This window comes from Pleurodeles waltl, chromosome 6, assembly GCF_031143425.1.
Source record: "Pleurodeles waltl isolate 20211129_DDA chromosome 6, aPleWal1.hap1.20221129, whole genome shotgun sequence".
NCBI classification, from domain to species: Eukaryota; Metazoa; Chordata; class Amphibia; order Caudata; family Salamandridae; genus Pleurodeles; species Pleurodeles waltl.
Window position 1 is genome coordinate 1,067,230,048 of NC_090445.1, and position 24,348 is coordinate 1,067,254,395.

Genomic DNA, 24,348 nt, shown 5'->3' on the forward strand with positions numbered 1-24,348 from the left:
TCTATAATGCTGCAATGTGGGCATCCTTGTACTTGTTTACCAAGCATTACTGCCTGGACAGTCAGGTCCGTAGGGATGGGTACTTTGTCCGTTCAGTTCTGCAGGACTTTTTAGTTTGATCCTGGTTCGCAGACCTACCTCCGAGGATGGTATTGCTTGGGTATCTATTCAAAAGGTAAGGAATCTGCAACTAGACGTCTGTCAGATGAACAAGTTACTTACCTTCGGTCACACCTTACCTGGTAGAGACATATCATCTCTCCCTCCCTAACTGATTGCTAGGGACAAGGACTCCCTTTTAGGGCTTTAGGTTTGACGCACTAGTGGTCAGTATTTTTCATTACTCTGCGCTTGTGCCGTGGAAAGTTGTGAAAAGAAACTGACGACGCACTGGGGTGGCTCCTATGTAGGACCTGCAACTTCATGTCCTACATGCACCACGACGAACGTGGAGCCGATTGATGCCACCTAACAGCGCACAGGAGTACTGTTCAAGAAAAATCTCCAGACCCAGACTGACGCCTGAGGAAATTCAAAAGGTAAGAAATCTGCAACTAGTATATCTCCCTACCAGATAAGGCGTTACTGAAGGTAACTAACTTGTTTACTAGAGTATTCACCAAAAAGAGTGTTTTTCAAGGCAACAGCTCAGAAAACATAAAATGTTCATAAACATGTTCAATAAAAACAGATAAATATTAATAAATGTAATGTCATACCCTATTATTTATTTCACAATTAAGACATGAAATTGCAAACATCAAGTCAGTTGTTAAACAATTACTGTTGCAGATCAAACCAACAATTAGCAGCAGCAACAGGTCTATAAAAGATACATATTAGCTAATCCTTGCAGTTTGTCAATTACCTTTAATTTCTTGGCTGTAGCTAACGACCAGTAAAGCCTAATAACACAAATTAGTAATTCGTAAAATTTTAACAAGATCGAGGAAGTCATAAATGTTGCCGTTGACCACAAATGTAATGTTTTCGCTATCCAAACTGAAACTAAGAGGATGAATTCCTCATTGGAGAATGTTAAAATACACCTATAAATATGCATCCCTTTTAAAGACCATTTTTTTTTCAACAGAAGCATCCATTTGTATCTATCATCCTGTACTAAGAGCAGAAAAAAAGAACTTTTTAGCAGCTTAATTTCTAATTTTAAGACTCTACCCGATTTTTACATATAGCACTTGCTTATCAATGCAATGTTTAAACATCTGCCCGAAAACATCTTGAGAAGGTTCGAAGAATATGCTAACCTGCAAAGGTTTTTTTGTGGTTGTAAGGCTTCACCTACTGATAAAGCATCCAAAAGCCTGTGGTGTATTCCTATAGAGATATTTTCTTGTGTAGGAAATTCCTCTTGGTACATCTCGTGTCCACGGCCTTTTCTTGCCAATTGCATTAAAAATGCTACATGGATACTGGATAAGAACAGATTGTAATATGCTGCGTGCCTTCTACTATAGTAAGAATGAATGTTGTAAGAATGTTTTGGTTATATGCTATTTTTCCATAGTATTGTGTTTGTTGGTTTTATGACCATTATCTTTTTTGATTTTATTATGTCAATTACAGAGCAATTGACAGGAGACTGAAAGTTAATACATGTAGTTATCAATACATTACATGTATTTGGATTTCTCTGCTCCTTGACCCCCTATCCGCACACGTTTTGCCCAATAATTAAGCGTCTGTTTCTGTGTGAATGATATCCCCATAACATGTTTCCCTGGGGACGTGGACTCCTCATCACTACCTGAAATACTGTAGGATGCACAAAGTTTATTTTCCTGATACTTTCTAAGCAGATGATTATATACCTTGAACATGACAAATCAAGCGCTCATTTACTTTTCCTGCTAACCGGGTGTGTTAAATTGCCAGTTTCAAGAAGAAAACATATAAATTCATGTTGGTATATCAGGGATGTATCAATATAATAGGAAGTTATGTAAGTGAGGATGAATTTCTATCCAATCTACCTTCGTAACTGCCTTTCACCTATATGTAAAGTTTTCTCTGTTTTCCTTTATGCACATGCCAATGCAGGCAAAGAAATGCTTGTTTCACTAGCACATAAGCCTATTTATTAAATTGATTAAAAAGAACCAACTTTGTTGTTTCAGCCGGCCGGAAGCTCCTGAGACAATTGAGCTAGAAGTCCGTACCACCTCTTCCAGTGGTGTCATCCTGTGGCAGGGTGTGGTGAGTATTGAAGCCTTGCAGTTGGTTACTTGGGATCATGATAAATGTGCCAAATTAATACAAATGGTGTATGTAGAAAATCCTCAGCTTTTGGTTTCTGCCACAAATAGCCTAGTGACACACTAATGGATGTATCTACATGTATAGTATTTGCTGATAAGGAAATACTTCCATGTAACATCAACAGACTTTGGACATTAACGTTTTTTTTTTTTTAATTAAGCATCTTGGACATATGTATTTCCCATTTACTAGAATGCAAGTTATACCCAGCACGTTCCTTTTATTCATTTTTTCAAGAAATGGAAAATAAATGTTAATTTTATTTATTGCCTTTCTAGTGAGTTGGTTCCACAGTTTCAATTGGTTCATTGAACTGTTTACAAAAAGGTCCAGTACATTTACTCTAAAGATCATAATGAATCATTTGTTGCATTAAAAGTGGCAGAAGCAATGCTCTTTATATCCCTAGCAAAAATTGACTGCCATTTGCTCTATCTTAATTAATTTAGACAGATTTTGTTACAAGGCAAAATGTTTCAAGAGTGCCATCATGCTTGTGAATCCAAACTTCAAATAGATTTAAAAGGCTCCTTGTTCACAAGTATTTAGAGGCCAAACATTTTCTTTGCATTACGTATTGCTCTACCTAAAAGCAAACAAGCTCTCATTAAAGTACTCAAATTTGAGTTTGGTTATGCAAAACACTGCTCCACATTGTGCAACTAACGGGACGTGTGATAGTACGATTAAGAAAAAATGTCATTAGTATTGTTGATGTAATTTAATGTGACTCATTTACTTTGGTATTGAAGAATTTCAGGTTACTCATTTGAATCTTATTTAATGTCTTTTTTTCTGCTAAAAGATATAACATCACAGAACATTTAAGCTATGTCCACTAATTCCAAATGTTACCTTGATGTTTAAGCAGTTAGTGCTTTCTCTCCCTCAATATAAATATGTTTGTAGAATGTGTTGTAGATACACCTGCTCTGTATACATTAGGCTTGGATGTTTGTAAGCTGTTTTACTTTGAAGAAGTCTTTCAAGTCACGAAGTATAGTGACTTCTCCCTCAGTTGGCAATGCGTATGGGCATTGACTCCATGTTAAATTGTTTTTTTCTGCTGTCCGTTCAGTCCAAGCACAATCTACTTGAAAACATGAAGTCTAAATTTGCAAGTAACAGTCTACCAACTCCAGTCTCAGCTCATGCTATAATTTCTTTGCAACAAATGCTTTGCACAGTTTTTTCTGAGTGAGGTATGCGACTGCAGTGCACCCTAGAGTCTTCAGCACCCAACAAGATTCGCCTTATGATATGTATCCCTAAAGGCCTTTTGCCCCAGTGTTCCCTGATGTATAAAAGGCATAACTGAGTTTTCATCAATTTCATTGGGTGTTTTTTGGTGACCTGGACTAAGTGCTTTTTGTGATCAGGCTTTGACTCAGTGCAAGAGAGAGAAAGAAAGAACATGGAGAAAAGAGCAAGGCAATGATAAGATATGAAGACATAGACAGAGAGAACAGGCAGGGATTAAAATGAACCTGCAAGAGTAACAAAGGGTATGATGGTGGATGAAAGGACCATTATTTAGCAGCCTGGCTTTGAGCACCTGTGGCCAAATCCTAAGAAAAACTTAAAGACCCTGCAATTATTTATTTATTGTACAAATTAATCACTGATCCTTGTTATTGGCTATCCCTTTTTTTCCCTACCCGAGTTAACATTTTAAATAACTGTTGGATGGCAGTAGTATTGAGCACTCTGTAAAATAAAAAAAATAAAACATGTAAACATAGAGTGCTGAATACCACCTAGTGTGTCCAAGATATGGATGAGAGAAAGCCAATTTTAATCACTTCAAGATATTGGCTCGGACTTTCTCAATTATTGTAATCCTCGCAGGGGAGTAGTTTGGATCTAGATCATGGAATTAAAATAAAAACAAGTGATTCATCTTTAACCTGGTCACCAGAAGTAAATCTGACTCAAGATTGGTAGCTTGCCAAACGAGAGAGACTGGAATATGATCACTTCTGCTGTGCATTCTCAATGCAAAGAATGGTTTACTTTTAGTCATTTGGGAGAGGAGAGCAACAAAACAATAAAAAACATGTTCCAAGAAAGTACTCTGGGGCAGAAAATGTCTGAATTTGGGCACATTTGTTACAAAAAATAGTTAGTGCTGACAGGATATACTGTACAAGAGGCTTTTCTTATTTGTAAGGTCATGGTGACTCTTTAAATTTTTGCCCAATTCTTACAACAAAGTGTTTCTCAAAAAGTCCCTTTTCAGGAGCTGTCTCTGAGTTCTAGTTTTGGGGACTGCTTGTTTTTGGAATTGTGCGTTTTATAGACCAAAGTTACATATAATTGTCCATCCCAATGGAACGTATTACAAAAAACGGATGTAGCAATTACTAGACAGGAGTTACAAATTTGACTATTTCAATCTGACCTTGCCTCTTGCTTTAGCTCGGCAATAGTGTCTGCAAGCTTTTAAGTTTTTGTACTGGCTAATCATGAGGTACCCCAGAGTAGGAAGTGACACCCTAGAGAGTACATATATTTAACTCTTTTAGTTTTTAGGTTGATGCCGCAAAGTAGCTTAGCATTTTTGGTTGTTATCCCTACGGCCCTGGTCATTACAATGGCCAGAAACCTTTTTAAAAAAAAGAAAGAATCACTTCCGTCACGTAAAACATCTGGAGGCTGATACATTCCAATTGATAAATAGGAAGAAGAGAGGTGGAAATCATACGTTGATAACCCATCCATCCTATGTTCTGACCATTCACTTTATAGCATCTTTAGCCCAACCATCAAGATTGGGTAGTTGCATGCAGTGGATGAAATGTCCAGCAATGACAGCTCATGTCATAGATACCTTCTGACACTTTGATAGCTTAGTTAAGATGTACTGAATTCCCTAAAAATCTCAACACTTGGTGTCACTTATTGAGAAGGCCAGTAGCAGTATGATGCTTGCTAGCTCTGAGACAGTCTGCTGATTCTCAAAAATTCAAAGACTTCTCTACATTAAGTGAAGGATGTGTGTGTTCTCTGTTGTTGCTCAGATGGTGAGTTCTATGTATTTCATTGTTTACCATAGCAGTAAAAGTCCCTTGAAGTGTGAACCCCAAGTACACTTAGCTGTCATGATAGGTGATAAAACATGAACAATCTTTTAATGTGGGGATTGCTCTTTATCATGGATCATTTCAACTATGTGGTCTCAGTAACAGAAGCATAGCAGAATGTTTACAAAAGACATGTTGCTTTGCACAACCACAGAGATGCATACAGATGTAGTGGGGTGTGCACAACATAGAATTGGACAGAAAATGTTTTTTAAGAGTAGTTTACAGAGTAAACAGTGCCCATGGTGTGTGTACAATGGATACATTTGGGTGAGTGTTCAGTGATCAAGGTATGTTTAAAGAATTTATGTTTACATGTGTCAAAATGGGCAATAATAAATAGAGGCGTGTTTTCCTAAAGACTAAAAATGAGTAAGCAAATTTTGAGTGAGAGGGGTAGCGGAGAGGCAATGTCTTTCTGTATTTCTAGGAAAACCTTGTGGGTTCTGCAGTTAGTTGTGGTGTGATTGGTGAAAGCACGTTTTCTTGCTGGGTGGTGGATTTTCTTTGTGCACACAGCTTTGTAAACAATGTGCATTGGCTTATGTTTGTGGCAGCCAATGATTTGGCATTGGAAACGTCTGCTTTGTTGACCCAGACTTCATTACTTTGTGAGACAGCATGAAGATCCTTCGTTTATAGCTTATTTGTCTAGCCGTCTTGTCTGGTTTGACAGGTATTTGTTTGCATGACAGAGAAACTTTGGTTTGAAGTCAGTGTCGCAGTGATTTTCTATGACCTTTAGTATTGTATTGTAATTGTTATAGTGAGGTCACGCAAGTGGAACAACATGGGATAAGTAAATAGGGTGTAGGAGGTTAGATGTTGTGAAACTGCAAAGATTACACTGTAGGAGAAATAGTGATTTATGGAGGTGGGCTGGGTAGGTAACTTAGCAAAGGTTAGGTATTGCATGAATGGTTACTCAGGAGTAGGGTTTTTGGTTTGTAAGGTGTAATCTGGTTAGTTTACTGAAGTGTTTTAGTGAAGAAGGCAGCAGGCCTGTAACAGAGTAGGGTGCACTCAGAGAAACTAACGCAGAGCGACAATGTAGCATAAGCCGAGTATCATTCAAATAGAAAGAAAGGACAGAGAATAATACCTAGCTATAAATCAGGTTCATTTTCATGCAGGGTTTTTTCTGAATATTGAGATTTGATACAAGCTGGGGAAGAAAAACAGCACAAACAAAAAGTAAGATTGGTGAGCTTTTGGTTTCTGGGGCACCTGAGCGTGACTGTGACCTTCTCCCTCTCTCACCATTCAAGACTACTGACATTTCCTAGCTTCTCTGTAGAATGCAGGACTGCTCGGTTACCAGTTGAATTCCCATTGGGTGATCTCAACTACTTGTGGCAATTAGTATCCGCTGAGGACACGACAAGTTGTCTTGACCCTATACACATTTCTGAAACCTCATGACATGCTGGTAGCAAAGTGACATATTGATTGACTACTTTTTAGAACAATTAATCTTTATAAGTCTTGTAATAAGATGCCAGGAATAGCATGTAATGAATAGGTTTAGGTCTCCTTTCAACTATTTTACAGTGTTTCGACAATAAATGATGGCCATCAACCCCATTCAAGGCATTTCTGGAGAATGTTATCATTGTTTGCTGCCTTGGCTATTCAAGGCTTTTGGCTGTATTTTGCTTGTGTTTTTCTAACAATTGCATGTAGCATGCTGGTTGTGTGCATGTAGCACAGTTCACTTCCATGTTCCACATCTCTCCTTCAGGTAACAGATGAGGCTACCCATGATGAGCATGATACTAACAAGGTATTTATAGCTTTAGCACTTCCGTAATATGAACTTCATCAAAGAGAAGGGGGCAGCATGTAGGACGATTCTTTGGGGATTGATCACCAATAATTTGGCAGTGGCTTTCAAAATGAGAAATGATCACCTTGGAGTTAAGTGTCACAGCTACTACCATCACCCTACCCCAACGATCTTGTGTGCTGAAGTTCAGAGATGTAGCTTCGGGGGAAGTGTATGGGATGTTACACCACCCCCAAATGTATTTTCTGACAAATAGTTGGGTACAGGTGCTCTCGGTCTGGTATGGTGAGAAGTCTGTCAGGTTTCACCAGGAATTTTAACATGCACCCAGACAAAAAAAAAACACACACACACACACACACACACACTCATACACACACTCACACTCACTCACACGCACTCTCTCTCTCTCTCTGATTTGAACGTCTTGAGAAATGTAGGTTATTTTACAAAATAGTGCTTTCTCTCTTAGTGCTCCTATGGGTTCGCAGTCCCCTCCCTTGTCACTGACCCCTAACCCCGTCTCATTCACCCTGCTTGTCGTATATTGTATGTAAAGATGAAATGCTAGCCTGATTGTTGGAAAATCTGAAGCTCCCACCCCTTTCCCCCCCCCCCCCCCCCCCAATATCTCACTGAGCCCCTGCTCAAGTTGAGACCCCAGTTAGACTTGTAAGAGATCCTGCTCTTTACTACTTTAGACCATTGATGCCCATTTCAGTCGATGTCCCCTGATAGACTTCATTGTAATCTGTATCAATCTCAGTAACCTAATTGGCCAGTACTGTTCAGATTACTGCCTTTTGGCCTGTTCAACATTTGGGGTAGTCTCCCTCACTCTTGGTGCTTGTGGTTTCACTGTTTGTTGCCTCATCCCTTGACCAGACTAACAGTTCTTTTGTTTTTTTGTGCTAAAATGGGCCCTTGGTGAGGAACTTGTGAATCACATTAATTTCTTCTTAGTTCTTGGCTTCTGTGCCAATTGAGAGTAATGCCAACCTTTCTTTAAACCACTACATAGAATGCTACATTGACTATCAAACATTTGTGTTAAGCATGGGTTCTTAAACTAGATGTAGTAGCACCATGAGCCCTATGTATATGAGTGGTGTTCATTTAATGTGTCTTGTCGCCTCACCATTACCATCATAAATTGTTTTTTCTTGAGGTTTGTGTATTATTGGTACATTGAGTGGTTTTGTAATTTCAACCACAATTTAAATCAGTGGTGAATTTGTTAATTATTGGGTATATTCTTAATTATGTCATACTGTACACACGTTTCATTTGTAGGAGGAGAAAGAACATGGGAAGGCAAAAGACTTCATCAGCATCGGACTTAAAGATGGACACCTGGTCTTTAGGTAAGAAAAATAGTTCGCCTTTCATATCTTGGTAAATGACTTGGTGGAACTGGGATGCTGTCTAAGCGACTGATCGCTTAGCCGGGTAGACCAGTAAATGCACTGAGTGGTCAAACCTTTTATCATGTTTTGGCAGTCTTTTACAGGAACTTAAGCCAAAATCTTTTGGATCAACCTTCTCCTCTGCTGCATAGGTTCCTTTGGTTTGTCTGATCCCCATAAAACTATGGCTTAACTTAACTCTTGCATGTCCCATGACTGTTCGCTTGATAAGATGTAATTTCTGATGGATACTTTTAACTGCAGATTCCACCCTTCAGAAATATCCCCAGGCATCATACTGAATCAAGAAGATTTTTCAGCCTAGTCCCTGTGTGCTGGAAGGTGCTGTTCTGCAGCTCCACGTCGAACCCACTCCGTGACAGGGCGCCATCCATGGGTGCTGATGTCATGTCTGTTCTTTTCTTTCCCTGCCTTTGTACGCAGATCTGGAACTAGCAACTCCTTTTATTTTTCCTTGACAGCTGATAAGCTTTTTTTCTCAGTGTGTAAGGGAAATCTCACCTCATAACAAACACAGGCTTCTGATGGATTCTTCTAACTGCAGTTTCCTCGCTTTGGGAATGTTCCCCCAGGTGTCAGGTTCGATCTGGAAAGCTCAGAAGCTGTACTCCCGCACTGCCTGCAGGTAGGTTGCATCATGTGGCTCTGCACCAACATAGTTCTGCTCCAGAAGTGACAAGCAGGACCACAGAGCAGTGTCACAGCGACACACTGACATCAGTTCCTTTCTTTCTGCACCTTTGGATGCGGATCCAGAGCTAGCTCCTCTTGTCTTTGACAGATACTTTTCTCCCTAATTTTCCTTTATCAGCATGTAAAGGACATTGCCTCCTTCTAAAACGACAGGGTTTTAAACCTTGTAGGGACTGTTGCAGACAAATGTCTGTGATAGATCCCCTAGGTATGCCTGTGGTGCTGGGCGGAGCATGACTCCAAACCTGCGACAAGTGGGCCCAGATGAACCTGAAGGCCGTACAGGACGGTGAGGTGATATTAAATGTTTCCAAGCATCAGAAGACTGTGACCGGTCGAAATAAAAAGGAAGGTCACATTCCAGAAGTAATTCTCACAGCAAGTCTTCGTCACGGTCGAAGTCTTGGGTAGGTCTAAAAGGAAGTAAAAGCGGGAATCCGCCCCTTTCTTGAACGCCAGAGAGGGCGCAAGGATGTCAGCATGCCTCCAGGTCTCATCCCTCAGCTCATGGGCCAACTCTGTTTGGTCAGGATGCAACCCAGGTCAGTTGGCTACATCACATAAAATAGAAGCCTTTAGGAAAGCCATGCTGCACATATTTGGCACACTTCCAACCCCCTCTGGTGTGCCTTCAGACCCCACGTATCTGCAGAGACCCCAGTCAGGGTCCCGGCAGCTAGTTCGCCCTCTGTGCCATCTAGAACTCTTGAATTTAATTTAGGTGTGGCACTGGTTCGGTTTTGACTACGTTTCCTGTGCCATTTTTTTTTTTTGCAGTTCCTTTCTCATAGATGCCTGCACCTGTATATGACCCATTGCCTATAGTGATCTCTGACAAGACTTCAACTCGACCAAGGCTGCGCTCCAATCCCACTGGGGTGCAGCCTCTAACAATCCTTCAGACTTTAGTACCTTGCCCTTACCAGGCAGCAGAGTTCATATCTCATATCAGATCTTTGAATCGGATTCCAACAATACCAACTACGATGAACAGGACGAACGTGCCCCTCAATCTGATGACTATTGGTATGCCAATCTACAGGATGCTAGGGGTCTGGACACTTCCTCAGACGGCCAACTCTCTCCCCCTGGCCCTGCCTCTGGGGGTAGAGGAGGTCTTTTGCTGTGGTCAAGAGGTGGGTTTCAGAGGCCCTTAACTTAAAGCTCCCCACAATGGAAATCAAAACTAATGTCTTGACGGAGGTTCTACAGCTGGTCAAGGCACCTACTGAGCCTCTCTTGCCATTCAAGTGAGGCCTTAATATATTCCCTCTGAGGCACATGTTACTGGCTCCAAGTTAATAGTCCGGTAACTCATCACCACATACTGGCACCATAAGAGCCAGGTGATCCAGAGATTCAGGAGCAGAGTGGACCCTAATGCCTTTCCCACAAAGACTCCTGACCACAAGTCTTAAGAACATGGAAACTTTTGGCATGGGTATGTTTTCATCTATTTGTCTTGTTTGGCTTCCAGTCAATGGTAGCTAATTTGAAGACTGCTACAGTCTAATGCTTTATGGACTGTAGATGGACATCTCTTGCCAGCAGTTCCAGAGGACCCACGTGTGTCATTAGCCCTTGCCATACACTGTGACCAGGATGCAGCAAAATTAGTTACATTATGGCCTCACCACTACTGACTGCATGTGTCAAGCAATGAGTGGGGTGTTTCAGTCCCGTTCCTGGATGAGACATCCTGAGGATGTCCAGGCATCTTTGATGGGCATGTAGTGTCATGGTTCTAACCTTTTCAGTGGTAAAGTGGACTCTGCCCTGGAACTCTTTTTGGAGAGTCATTACACAGCATTCCCTCGGGGTGATAATCACTATCAGACAGTTTTCTCAGCTGCTTTGTACCTTTCATGGCTACACTAGAGGTTTTCAATACCGCCAGTGCCACATCCTGCTGCTGGAACAACAGCCTGGTCAGCTGTTTAGTGACTGAGCGTACGATACCCAAAGACAACTTCAGGATATCTGGGACAACATACAACTCAGTCCCCCACCCCGGCAGAAACCCCAAAAATGCTTTAGTGTGTCCTTTTCAACACCCACTGTAGAAAAGTATCCTCTTTCTTGGCATGTTGTCAGTGTGTTTGATTGTGTTCACTGGGATCCTGCTAACCAGGATCCTAGTGATTATGCTCTCGCCCTTCAAACATGGTTACTTTAACCTTTTTCCCTCCACATTTGGCATACTGGTGCTCCCATGTAAGTCCCTAGTATATGGTACCTACGTACCCCGGGCATTGGGCTACCAGGTAATTCCCATGGGCTGCACCATGTATTATGCCACCCATGGGGAGCTCATGCAAAGTGTCCTGCAGGCCTGCCATTGCAGTCTGTGTGAAAGGGTGCATGTACTCTTTTCACTACAGGTCACTGTACCAGGTCACTGTAAGTCACCCCTATGGCAGGCCCTCCCAGCTCAGAGTGCAGGGTGCAAGTACCTGTGTGTGAGGGCACCCCTGCACTAGCAGAGGTGCCCTCACGAACTCTACTTCCATTTTCATGGACTTCGTGAGTTTGGGGACACAATGTTATGCGTGTACTGGACATAGGTCACTACCTATGTCCAGCTACATAATGGTCACTCCGAACCTTAGCACGATTTGTATAAAAAATGTCAGAATCATACCACAGTACAGTTGCCAATGTTGGAAGTATGATTCCATGCACTCTGGGGGCTCCTTAGAGGACCCACAGCACTGCTGCTACCAGCCTTCTGGGGTTTTCCGGGCAGCCCAAGCTGCTGCCACTCCTCAGATAGGTTTCTGCTCTCCTGCTGCTTGGACAGCTCAAGACCAGGAAGTAGAACAAAATATTTCCTTTGGGAGAGGGGGGGGGGTAGTAACACCCTCTCCCTTTGGAAATAGGAGTTACATGGCTTGGAAGGGGTAGCCCCTCCAAGCCACTGGTATGCGTGGCAGGGCACATTTGGTGTCTGCCATGCATTAACCAGACTACAACGCTTCAGGGACCTCCAGTCCCTGCTGTGGTGCAAAACTGCACAATGGAAAGGGGAGTTACTACTCCCCTGTCAATCACCACCCCAGGGGTGATGCCCAGAGCTCCTCCAGAGGGTCCCTGAGTTCTGCCATCTTAAATCCAAGATTGGCAGGGACCCCTGGGAGCATCTGAGTGGCCAGGTCAGGTAGGTGACGTCGGAGCCCCTTCCTGATAGGTGGTCGCCTGGCTAGGTGACCAATCCCTCTTTCAGGACTATTTAGGGTCTCTCTTTTGGGTGGGTCCTCAGATTCGGCTTGCAAGATTCCAGCAGGACTCCTCTGCAACCTTACTTCAAGTTCTAGCCACTGGAACAGTGACTGGACCCTCCATGAACCAACAATCTGCATCAATGACGAAGTCTTCGCTTGCAACATTGTTTCCACGGCTCCTTCCAGGTTCTGCAACATTTCCTCGGCCGTGCATCCTCTGAGGGCAGCAAGTCTTCAGTCTGCACGAGAAGGAAGAAGAAATCTCCCTTGGAGTGAAGGAGTCACTCCCTGCATCCGTAAGCACCAACTGCAACGATGACCGGCCATGTGGATCTCCTCTCATCTTGAGCTGCTTGGATCCTGCATCATGAGTGCCCTCTTGGTCTTCCCTGCCAGCTGTCCAACTTTGGTGGGGGTAAGCCCTTGTCTTCCGACACAGGACAGTACCTCTGTGCACTGTGTCTCTTGCAGCTACCAAGGCTTGTTGGCATCTCCTCCAAGGGATCTTCAGGCGCTTATAAACCCAGCCCCCAGCACTCCTTCCTCCGACGCACAACCCTCTGCGTGTTTCTCCTGTGGTATGGGACCCTTCTCCAGTTGTTCTGCATGGGCTCCTCTGTGACTTCTGGTCCCTCGTCCGGTGGTCTCCTCTGGGGGCTGCCTCTTCCTTTGTGGACTCTCTGCCTTAATGAGGGTCTCCCTTGGATTCCCTCTGTGGGTTGAGTTCTTCTGGACCTTGCTGGTCCCCACCAGCTCCACTTTTGCTGCACCACGACTTCTGCCTTTGCCAAGGCATGTTGGTGGCTCTTCCACACCACTGACCAACTGCAATCATCCATCCTGCGTGAGACGTTGACTGCATCCTCCAGGAACTCTTCACCTGCTCCAGGGCTGCATTCCTGACCATCTTCGTCCTATCGTTGACCAACTCCTGCACCAACAGCTGAGTGGGTAGTAGCTCCTATTCCTCCTGGAATCTTCTGTGACTTCTGGACTTGGTCCCCTTCTTCCACACGTCTTCCTCTACAGGAATCTACTGCTGATTTCTTGCAGTCTTGTCTGGGTGTTGTATTTTCTTCTTTCCCTTCCTTTTGGGTCGGTTTGGGGAAAATCCACTAACTTACTCCTTTCTTCCTGGTCGCTAGGGGGGCACTGTGGTACTTAACTTTTGGGTTTCTTAGTACCCCCAGCCCCTATACACATTCCACTTACCTAGGTGGGGGTCTTGAGTTCGCATTCCATTTTTTTATTTATGGTTTGGGTTCCCCTAGGGTCCCTCTTGTCTATTTGCATTTGCACTGTTTCTATCACTTCCTATGCCTATTGCTGATAACTAGTGTACATATCTAGTGTGTTACTTACCTCCAATTGGAGGGTTGCCTCCCTTGTACTTTTTGGTATTGTCACTAAAATAAAATACCCTTATTTTTGTAACACTGAGTGTTTCCTTTCATGTTTTGTGTTGTGTGACTACAGTGGTATTGCATGAGCTTTGCATGTCTCCTAGATAAGCCGTGGCCGCTCATCCACAGCTACCTCTAGAGAGCCTGGCTTCTAGACACGGCCTACACTGCTCTAAAGGGGGACTCCTGGACCTGGTATACGTATCTCAGGAACCCACCAGGCCAGCTTCCTACACCCACCTACACTTTAGGGGGAAGGATCAGACATTTCCTAAGCTTGGCAAGACATCACTTTGGATGCATAGATTCTTTTATTCCTTTCTACTCTGCTTCATTTACCACCCCATCAACACGGCTGATGGAGGAACCCTTCTGTTTTGCAGCAGGAAGTGCATGCTATAATGGCAGAAGGAGCTGTTGAAAGAGTTCCAGCCCCAGAAGTCGCAACTGAGTGTTACTGCCACTACTTTGTAGTGCTAAAAGAGAGCAAAGGCCTTCACCTCATCTTAGATCGCAGCCCTCTAAACGTCTTCCTGTTGATGGACAATTTCAAGATGCACACCTTAGCCCAGGTTTACTCTGCCCTGGCCCCAGGAGACACGATGAGAAGTTTGAACCTGCCCAGCGTTTATTTCCCTGTTCCCATCTTACAGGTTCACAGGTGCTACCTGTGGTTCACGATGGGCTAGGAGCACCTTTAGTTTGCTGCGCTCCCTTTTGGATGCTTGAGTGTTCACTAAAGTGATGGTGATGGTAGCAGCATACATTCAGAGCTCAGGAATACTGGTCTTCCCCTACCTCCATGGCTGAATGCTGAAAGTGGGCTCCCTGAGCCAGTCATGGACCACCTCCAGATGAAAGCGAACCTTCCTACATCTTTGAGGTCCACAATCGGTGTGCTGAAGTCATACCGGATTCCTTCACAGAGGATTCATTTCAGCTTTTCTATACCAGATGTTTTCAACCAGTGGATTGCGAGCTACCAGTAGCTCCCAGACACCTTCAGAGTAGCTTGTTGCGCTGAATTCATTTTTGAATAAGCACAGGTTTACATTTTCCTTTCAAATTTAAGGGAAGGTTGTATTTATATTGCATTATTATCATCAGGTTGCAGATAACAAGGCCTGATAATGAGCGGTGCTCAGTCAGATTTACAGCCCAGGTTGCAGATGGGGCACAGAGGTGAAAAACTGAAGCACTGAGGTATTCAACTCTTAAATAAAAGTCCTTGTCAACTCAATATAGGAGGGTGAGAACAAAATAACATTTCTGAATGCTGTTAAATGGGAGAATATTAAAATGAAAAGTTACCTTAATGATTAAATTAACTCTTCATTTAAATTTTCTGTCATTTCAAAGTCTCACATTTAGAAACAGCAGGCCTCTTGCTCCCAGTGGCCAGAAGACACTGTGTCATAAATATAAAAGAAAACACAGTATTATTTAAAGTGCAGAAAAATGTTCTATATTTATTAACATTTTTGCAGAATATTTTTCTGTGCTTTAAATTTCTCCTATCTAAAGAAATGGTTGTATGTTTGTTTTATACATGTAACAATAACACATGGTGAAAGTTAAAACAGGCTCTGTCACCCATATGCACACACATCCCATTCATATGCACACATGTTCATACATCCCCCCCAAAGATCACACACTCACTGACGCACATAACAGCCCTTTCATAGTGCCCCCAGTCAAAGTATTTTGTTCAAACATAGTATCTGGCTCTATGGACATTAGGATTAAAGTCAATGGAAGCTGGCCATGGGGGTGCCTGTTAACAATGCACAAGTTGTTTAGCCTTCAATATCTCACTATGATTTTCACTGATAAGGACTAGCTCTCACTACAGAAAAGGTTGGAGAGTCCTGTTCTAAACATTGTGCATATTCGACCTCTTCCTCCAGACCAACAAGTCCAGGACATTTGAGCTGTGATCCTGACATTTTAATTTCAAACCAGGATCTCAGTAAGGATGGTTCTGAGCCTTCTTAGCCTATGTGCTACCTGCATTCTGCATGTTGGCAATGCCATATCTGAAGTCTCAGTGAGATCAGCACTAGGTGAACCTTCCAGATTCCATCCAGGTTTTGGAGGAGGCTACAAAAGATCTGCAGTTGTGAATGCTCGATCGTAATTAGACCAGCATCAAACCCCTCTCGCTAATCCACTTAGACCTGACTGAGGTAGAAGATATGTCACTACTAGGTTGAGCAAGAGGTGGAGATCAGTGAATTCTGGCAGTGATGGCTGGTGAATGCAAAAAGTGGTGCGGCGTTAAGTTCATTCACAGAAACGCACCCTGTGATTGAGTATAGAAATTGAAATCAGTCCTCCCAAGGATGGCTTGCAAGGTTCTCCCCCAGATTGTTTATAAATGGGTCAAAGACTTCAGTTTTATTAGCATGTCCAAAGAAATTCAGGAAACAAAATATTTTTTGGGTGGACAAGTAAAATACGACCCTGGATCATCTTCCAGGTCTTCACTCATTTCCCTGGCAAACGTATCCATTCTCTGAAAATGGCTGTGTCTACTTGTGAGCTGCTGAAACTCGCTTGTGGAAGCCTGTTTCCCGCACTGCATTCTAACAAAGAAAAACAAGCACTGATGGCACATCGTGTGTGAGTAAAAAATATTGTATCTTGATCAGCTACTTAGCTTGCATAGCATTTTGCACCCTCTAGTTCGTAATCTGAGAATTAATTGATTTGAAAGCCTATTCCATTCGAGCACGCCTGTGTGTGCGTGCGCGCGTGGGTGTAAATGTTTATGCCGATGTGTTAGTCTCTGCCTGTGTATACTTGTGTGTCTGTGCATCGTATACACCTCAGTGCGCGTGTTTCTTGTACCTGCCTAAAAATGTGTATGTAGGATTGTGTGTGTTTGTTGCAGAAGGATAGATTACATTTGTTTGGCTGTGTCATAGGTAAGATTAGCAATAAATAGAGTACTCAGCAATTGCCAAATCATATCCGTTCTAAATTTAAAAACAAGCACCAATATCTTTTTTGCAGTAGAAACAAATATGCTCACTGAGGTGAGGAAAGAATAAAAAGATGATCCTTTACCACAAAGTCATAGCCAGCCAGTGACAAAGACAGGGAGTATTTTTAACATATGTATTTGTAAAACTGTGGATATGTTGGCACTGAATGACAGATGTTTATTGCTACCCAACTCAGTGGCACACATTTTATAAACCAGAGGAGGATAGCAGACTAGATATCACTGCCAGAATTCAAATGCAACCACAGATTCCTGCGGTAGATGTGTTATTTCACTGAGCTATAAGATCTGGCTAAGAAGCTAAAGGCTGTGCCTGACCCGTTTCTCTATAAACCTTTCCAATATCTGAAACGTTTGGCCCACCCATTGCCTCACAGTCACCTATCCATCCATGCACCCTCTTACTCCCTCATCCACTGAATTCACATTGCCCACCCGCTGTTTTATTTATACTTGGTAAAAGACTTTGGGGGTTCATTATGACTTTGGTGGTCCTACCCCGCCACGCCGGCAGTGGCGACGAGACTGCCAACAGCGTAGCAGTGCAGGGCCTCCAAATTATGCCCTCGCAAGTGAACGGGCTGCATCGCAGCCCGTTCACCACCTGTTACGCCAGGGGGGTGGGACCACCTGGCTGAAGGTTGACCACCTTCGACCTGGCGGTCCACCTAACACCGCCTGCGGTATTGAGTATCCTTACCCCCAGGGATTCCGTGGCAGCAGCCCCACCACAAAATCCCTGGCAGTATGGATACTGTGGACAGGAATACTCATTCCTGTCCCCGCTATATGATTCCAACCCACCCCCTCCCATGTAGGAGCCCCCCCCCACCCCCTGACCCCATCAGAAGTCCCCCACCCCCTCAAGCAGCGACACCCCCTCCCCGATCCCCGTTCTGAGCCCCCCATCCACGCACACACCACACTTTCATAAATGCACGCACACATCCACGCTCAATCATTCACACACACCTGCACACACGGCCACGACACCCACCTGCATACATGCACACACACTCCCACCTGCATACACACATTCACACAAGCGCACACACACACAACACCCCTCCATTCTTTCTGTCACACACACACACACACGCACCCATTCATGCACACAACACTCAACACCCCTTCCCCTGCCACCCTCTTCCCCTGTCTGTCAATCACCTTACCTGGTTATCGCAGTGGTCGTCCGGGAGGGGACAGTGTCCATGGCGCTTATTCCGCTGCCAGCGCCCCACAAACACAACACCGTCATGCCGTGTACAATGTAGTAATACGGCGGGCGGTGTTGTGGTGTTGTGGTGATGTGGCGACGGAGCAAGCGCCACTAGACTGCCAACCGTCAGTATGGGTGCTGGCGGCCTGCCGCCAAATAGTGGCGGTGAGCAGCCATAATATGGCGGTCTGATGACTGCCAACACTGGCGGTCGTGTGGCGGGTGACATTGGCGGTCTGTGAAATAGACCCCTGAAGTCATAATGAGGGCCTTTATGTCCCTTGCACATTCATGTGTATAATGTGAAATTGGGGAAACTGGAGCCGTAGCTGCTGGGAAAGAGATAGAACAGCACTTAGGAAACAGAACAGGAGGTACGGCAGAGAATAGAAACTGTTTCCTTTTTTTCTACAAGATGTTAGTTACTTACTTTACTATCTTTTCCTGGCAATTCACTGCTCCAGTCATGGGGTCTGCAACGCAGGCTTCCTGGTAAATGGAGGTAACGTACTTGAGGTCCTTCTGTAACGTAATGGAGGTCATTCTCTTATCTCTTGCCTAAATCATTACTCTGCCACTTCAGCTGGTTGCAGGGCATAAACGATATGATGAGGTTTACTGAGGGTTTGCATTCCGGCACACAGGATTCTGTATGGCGCATTCAACAAAATACAACGTAGGAGTACATGCTCCCTGACATCATGATCTAGGATGCCAGGTCACACTATATGTAGTCCCACCCTATCCCATCTCGTCACAGAGTGGGGTTGGTCAGTGAGGCTTCCTCATTTCACCTCCCACCCTGTGACGAGATGGGAGAGGATGGGGAAATTTGATGAGTGAAATGCAGTATTTTAAATCCTGGGCTCGAGAGTGAGATGCCAAACGCCTATTTCTGTGAGTGCCAGCTGAAGTAGGGGGGGGGAGTCATGCAAAAGAGGGCACATCTTCTACAAAAAAAATACCAGGGCTGTGCATCTACAAGTCCTCTTAATGTTGCAGCAAGAGATTTAGAGACACACTTGGAAATGTGCACTGGGCCTTCGAAAGTGCATGACCTTCAGTTGCAGAGTGAGCGATTCAGTCAAGCATGATGAATAGTTTGATTTATAAATATGTTTATTCAGAGTACCAGGCTGAAAAATAAGGAGCCTAAAAGGAAGGGGCGGAGCGCCAGGGTTTTTAAGCTTTAACTGCTCATGGATTCCAGAATCCACATCAAACTGATCGTGCTGTTGGCCATAAGTTTGCTGTTGAAGGCCTTCCTGTTGTCCATTGGTGGAGGCCAGTTCACGTTTTCACGGACAGGTGGCACAGGATGGCCTCCATCAGTGGTGAAAGCCCTGGCTAGATTTCTTTGCCACCGCCAAGAATGTGCAGCGTCAAATGTTTTGCAAGTTGGAGTTTTCAAGAAGGTTCTCTCTTGGAGATGCACTCTGCCTATAGTGGCGCATGAGACTTCTGTATGCCTTCCTGCGCTGCCTCTCCTGCCCCTAGTTCTATAGAAAATCACTGGATCTAAGTCGTCCTAGTGGCTCTGGAATGGGCCACTAGAGTGTGGTGATTGGAACTTCTGAGTATGAACATCTTCTCTCCACTTAAGCTGTCGCCTAGAGATCTTCTGATACAGCAGTAGGGCACAGTCTTGCACAGAGGCCTGCATAATTTGCATAGCTGTGTGTGGGCATTGAGCAGTGGCCCTTTTGACCTTCTTTCCTAGGTAGCAGATGTAATCCCTGAAGCCAGGCGTCCTTTCACGAACCAGTTTACACAGGACGCGTGGGACAAGTTTGTGGCTTGGTGTAGTACCGGGATGTGGACCCATTACAGGCCAGACTTTCGGGTGTGCTACTTTTTGTTTTGGCCTAGTAAGAACTTGCAGTGGGCACTGTAAAAAGTTATTTAACAGCCCTATCTGCATCCATGTGGTTGCAAGACCAACCAGTCCTCTTCAAATCACTCATTGTGAGTTTCCTTAAATGTTTCATACAGTTGTTTCCCCCCCAAAACCTTTTGTGATGTCACATATTCACCACACACTACTCCCTTGTCATCCAGGTCTGACCGTAATGACATTTTGGACAAGCTGGTGCCCAGAACCAAGGTGGCCTTTCTTTTGAAGGTTGAAGCAGCTTTCCATGCCAGCCAATCCATTACACTTCTGACGTTCTCTGCCCATCCTCATCCTGTGAAATAGGTTGAACGTTTCCTTTGGTTAGGCTCCAAGAGAGTACTCTTGTTTACACTGATTGTTACAAAGTACATCAGGTGGATGATCAATTCTTTATGGGGGTGTCAGTGGCAAAGAAGAACAAGGCTGTGCAGAAACAAACCACCTCTCCTTGGATATTCTTCTGCATTACGATCTGCTATGCACTGGCTAGCAAGCACTCACCAGGAGGCCTAAAGCCTTATTTCACCAGGGCCAAGGTTGCCACTACTGAATTTGCAAGTTGAGAGCCCATCCTTGTTATTTGTCAAGCAGCTATGTGCAGTGATGTTTACTGGACCAAGATTGGGTCAGCGGCAGACCCTTCTTCCGACCAGAGCTGGCAGTGGTGACTGATGCGCCACTTCTGGGCTGGGGCAGCCAGCTAGGAGAGGTGTGAATCCGAGGACTCTGGTCTTCGGCGAACGTCCGGCTCCATATCAACCTCCTGGAGCTGCAGGCAATCTGCTTTAAGTTGAAAGCCTTCCTTCCATACATCAATGGAAGACAGGTACAAGTGCTTATGGACAACGACACCACCATATGGCAGTGCAAAAAGCAGTGTTTAGTGGATTCCTGGGCCCTGTGCCAGGAGGCTGTACGTGTCTGGAAATAGCTGGACTACCATGGAGTCTTCATAGTGGTGAACCACCTTGCAGGATCTTTGAACACAAACTCAGCTTTCGACACATAGCTATTCACGAGTGGCAGTTACACCCAGAGATGGTGCAAGGTGGCTCAATCTATTTACCACCTCAGTGAATGCAGAATGTTGGCAGTTCTGCATGTTGGAGTTTTCATGGCTCCATTTCCTGGGAAACATGTTCTGCTGAGAGTGGGCCTCAGGACTCCTATATACCTTCCTGAACTCTTCCTTCACAACTGTGCCACTCTCCCACACACTTGGCTCTGGAAAAGGGTCTGCAGGGATCTGGAGGTTATATCGGCAGAGTGTCTGTTCACAAACACCTTTCTCTCCACTTTGTACATCCTTAACCCAGAATGTCAGTACCTCTGTCTGCCATAATGTCACAGTTCCAGCTGTGGTCATCTCCCTCGCTTGACATGTTTGTAGCCTCCCATTTTGTCAGAAGTCTCCAAAGACAGCAAGATGTTTTTGGATGATACCGATGTTCCAGCATTTTTTAAAATAAATTTCAAATATTGACGATCGTGGCATGAATGATATCCCATTAGGTCTCAAGATTCTCATTGTAACACATCTCTATAAACAGGCAACAAAATTAAGTTGGCAGGTATCCACTTATGACCACTACAGTCCCTTCAAGCAAACAAACAGTTGAAGGAGGATGGGAGATTTTCATATGATTAAATCCTTGGAGCAGTCCTAGTAACAGAATAACTCAAGAATATCTGGAATGACTTGGTAAACGATATATGTAGGAAGTTGGCTCTGTATGCACTATTTCAAGGTAAGGAATAGTATGCAAAGAGTCCAAGGGTTCCCCTTAGAGGTAAAATAGTGGCAAAAAGAGATAATACTAATGCTCTATTTTGTGGTAGTGTGGTCGAGCAGTAGGCTTATCAAAGGAGTAGTGTTAAGCATTTGTTGTACATGCACACAGGCAATAAATGAGGAACACACACTCAGAGACAATTCCAGCCCAATAGGTTTTTGTATTGAAAAATATATTTTCTTAGTTTATTTTAAGAACCACAGGTTCAAATTTTACAGGTAATACTTTGCATGAAAGGTATTGCAGGTAGGTACTTTAGGAACTTTGAATAATCACAATAGCATATATACTTTTCAAATAAAACACATATAGCTATTTTAAAACTAGACACAGTGCAATTTTCAACAGTTCCTGGGGGAGGTAAGTATTTGTTAGTTTTTTTAGGTAAGTGAACCACCTACGGGGTTCAAGTTTGGGTCCAAGGTAGCCCACCGTTGGGAGTTCAGAGCAACCCCAAAGTTACCACACCAGCTGCTCAGGGCCGGTCAGGTGCAGAGTTCAAAGTGGTGCCCAAAACGCATAGGCTTCAATGGAGAAGGGGGTGCCCCGGTTCCAGTCTGCCAGCAGGTAAGTACCCGCGTCTTCGGAGGGCAGACCAGGGGGGTTTTGTAGGGCACCGGGGGGGACACAAGTTAGCACAGGAAGTACACCCTCAGCAGCACGGGTGCAGCCGGGTGCAGTGTGCAAACACACGTCGGGTTTGTAATAGGAATCAATGGGAGGCCAAGGGGTCTCTTCAGCGATGCAGGCAAGGGGGGGGGCTCCTCGGGGTAGCCACCACCTGGGCAAGGGAGAGGGCCTCCTGGGGGTCACTCCTGCACTGGAGTTCCGATCCTTCAGGTCCTGGGGGCTGCGGGTGCAGGGTCTTTTCCAGGCGTCGGGATCTTAGAGTCAGGCAGTCGCGGTCAGGGGGAGCCTCGGGATTCCCTCTGCAGGCGTCGCTGTGGGGGCTCAGGGGGGACAACTTTGGTTACTCACAGTCTGAGTCGCCGGAGGGTCCTCCCTGAAGTGTTGTTTCTCCACCAGTCGAGTCGGGGTCGCCGGGTGCAGGGTTGCAAGTCTCACGCTTCTGGCGGAAAACACTGTTGCCTTTAAGTTGCTCCTTTGGAAACAAAGTTGCAGTCTTGGGTGAACAGGGCCGCTGTTCTCTGGAGTTTCTTGGTCCTTTTAGAGCAGGGCAGTCTTCTGAGGATTCAGAGGTCGCTGGTCCTGGGGAAAGCGTCGCTGGAGCAGTTTTCTTCCAAAGGGGGGAGACAGGCCGGTAGAGCTGGGGCCAAGGCAGTTGGTGTCTCCGTCTTCTCTGCAGGGTTTTTCAGCTCAGCAGTCCTCTTCTTCTTAGGTTGCAGGAATCTGAGTTCCTAGGTTCAGGGGAGCCCTTAAATACTAAATTTAAGGGCGTGTTTAGGTCTGGGGGTTAGTAGCCAATGGCTACTAGCCCTGAGGGTGGGTACACCCTCTTTGTGCCTCCTCCAAAGGGGAGGGGGTCACATTCCTATCCCTATTGGGGGAATCCTCCATCTGCAAGATTTCTAAAAGTTAGTCACCTCAGCTCAGGACACCTTAGGGGCTGTCCTGACTGGCCAGTGACTCCTCCTTGTTATTCTCATTATTTCCTCCGGCCTTGCCGCCAAAAGTGGGGCCGTTGCCGGAGGGGGCGGGCAACTCCACTAGCTGGAGTGCCCTGTGGTGCTGGAACAAAGAGGGTGAGCCTTTGAGGCTCACCGCCAGGTGTTACAGCTCCTGCCTGGGGGAGGTGATAGCATCTCCACCCAGTGCAGGCTTTGTTACTAGCCACAGAGTGACAAAGGCACTCTCCCCATGTGGCCAGCAACATGTCTCGAGTGTGGCAGGCTGCTAAAACCAGTCAGCCTACACGGGTTGTTGGTTAAAGTTTCAGGGGGCACCTCTAAGGTGCCCTCTGGGGTGTATTTTGCCTTAAAATGTACACTGGCATCAGTGTGCATTTATTGTGCTGAGAAGTTTGATACCAAACTTCCCAGTTTTCAGTGTAGCCATTATGGTGCTGTGCAGTTCGTGTTTGACAGACTCCCAGACCATATACTCTTATGGCTACCCTGCACTTACAATGTCTAAGGTTTTGCTTAGACACTGTAGGGGCACAGTGCTCATGCACTGGTGCCCTCACCTATGGTATAGTGCACCCTGCCTTAGGGCTGTAAGGCCTGCTAGAGGGGTGACTTATCTATACTGCATAGGCAGTGTGAGGTTGGCATGGCACCCTGAGGGGAGTGCCATGTCGACTTACTCGTTTTGTCCTCACCAGCACACACAAGCTGGCAAGCAGTGTGTTTGTGCTGAGTGAGGGGTCCCCAGGGTGGCATAAGATATGCTGCAGCCCTTAGAGACCTTCCCTGGCATCAGGGCCCTTGGTACCAGGGGTACCAGTTACAAGTGACTTACTTGGATGCCAGGGTGTGCCAATTGTGAAACAAAAGTACAGGTTAGGGAAAGAACACTGGTGCTGGGGCCTGGTTAGCAGGCCTCAGCACACTTTCAATTCAAAACATAGCATCAGCAA

General features: G+C 44.9%; 1 protein-coding gene across 7 annotated transcripts in view; it reads left to right on the forward strand.

The window, feature by feature from the left end:
* Window positions 1–24,348, forward strand: part of HSPG2 (heparan sulfate proteoglycan 2) — a 933,800-nt gene that overhangs the window by 903,697 nt on the left and 5,755 nt on the right. For 4 of the 7 annotated variants that reach the window (XM_069240056.1, XM_069240060.1, XM_069240058.1 and 1 more), the window contains 3 exons: window positions 2,139–2,217; window positions 7,105–7,146; window positions 8,443–8,513. In XM_069240056.1, the coding sequence (XP_069096157.1) occupies window positions 2,139–2,217; window positions 7,105–7,146; window positions 8,443–8,513 (192 nt within the window). The remainder of the gene's footprint in view (window positions 1–2,138; window positions 2,218–7,104; window positions 7,147–8,442; window positions 8,514–24,348) is intronic. The other 3 variants (XM_069240057.1, XM_069240061.1, XM_069240063.1) reach the window with 1 other exon arrangement.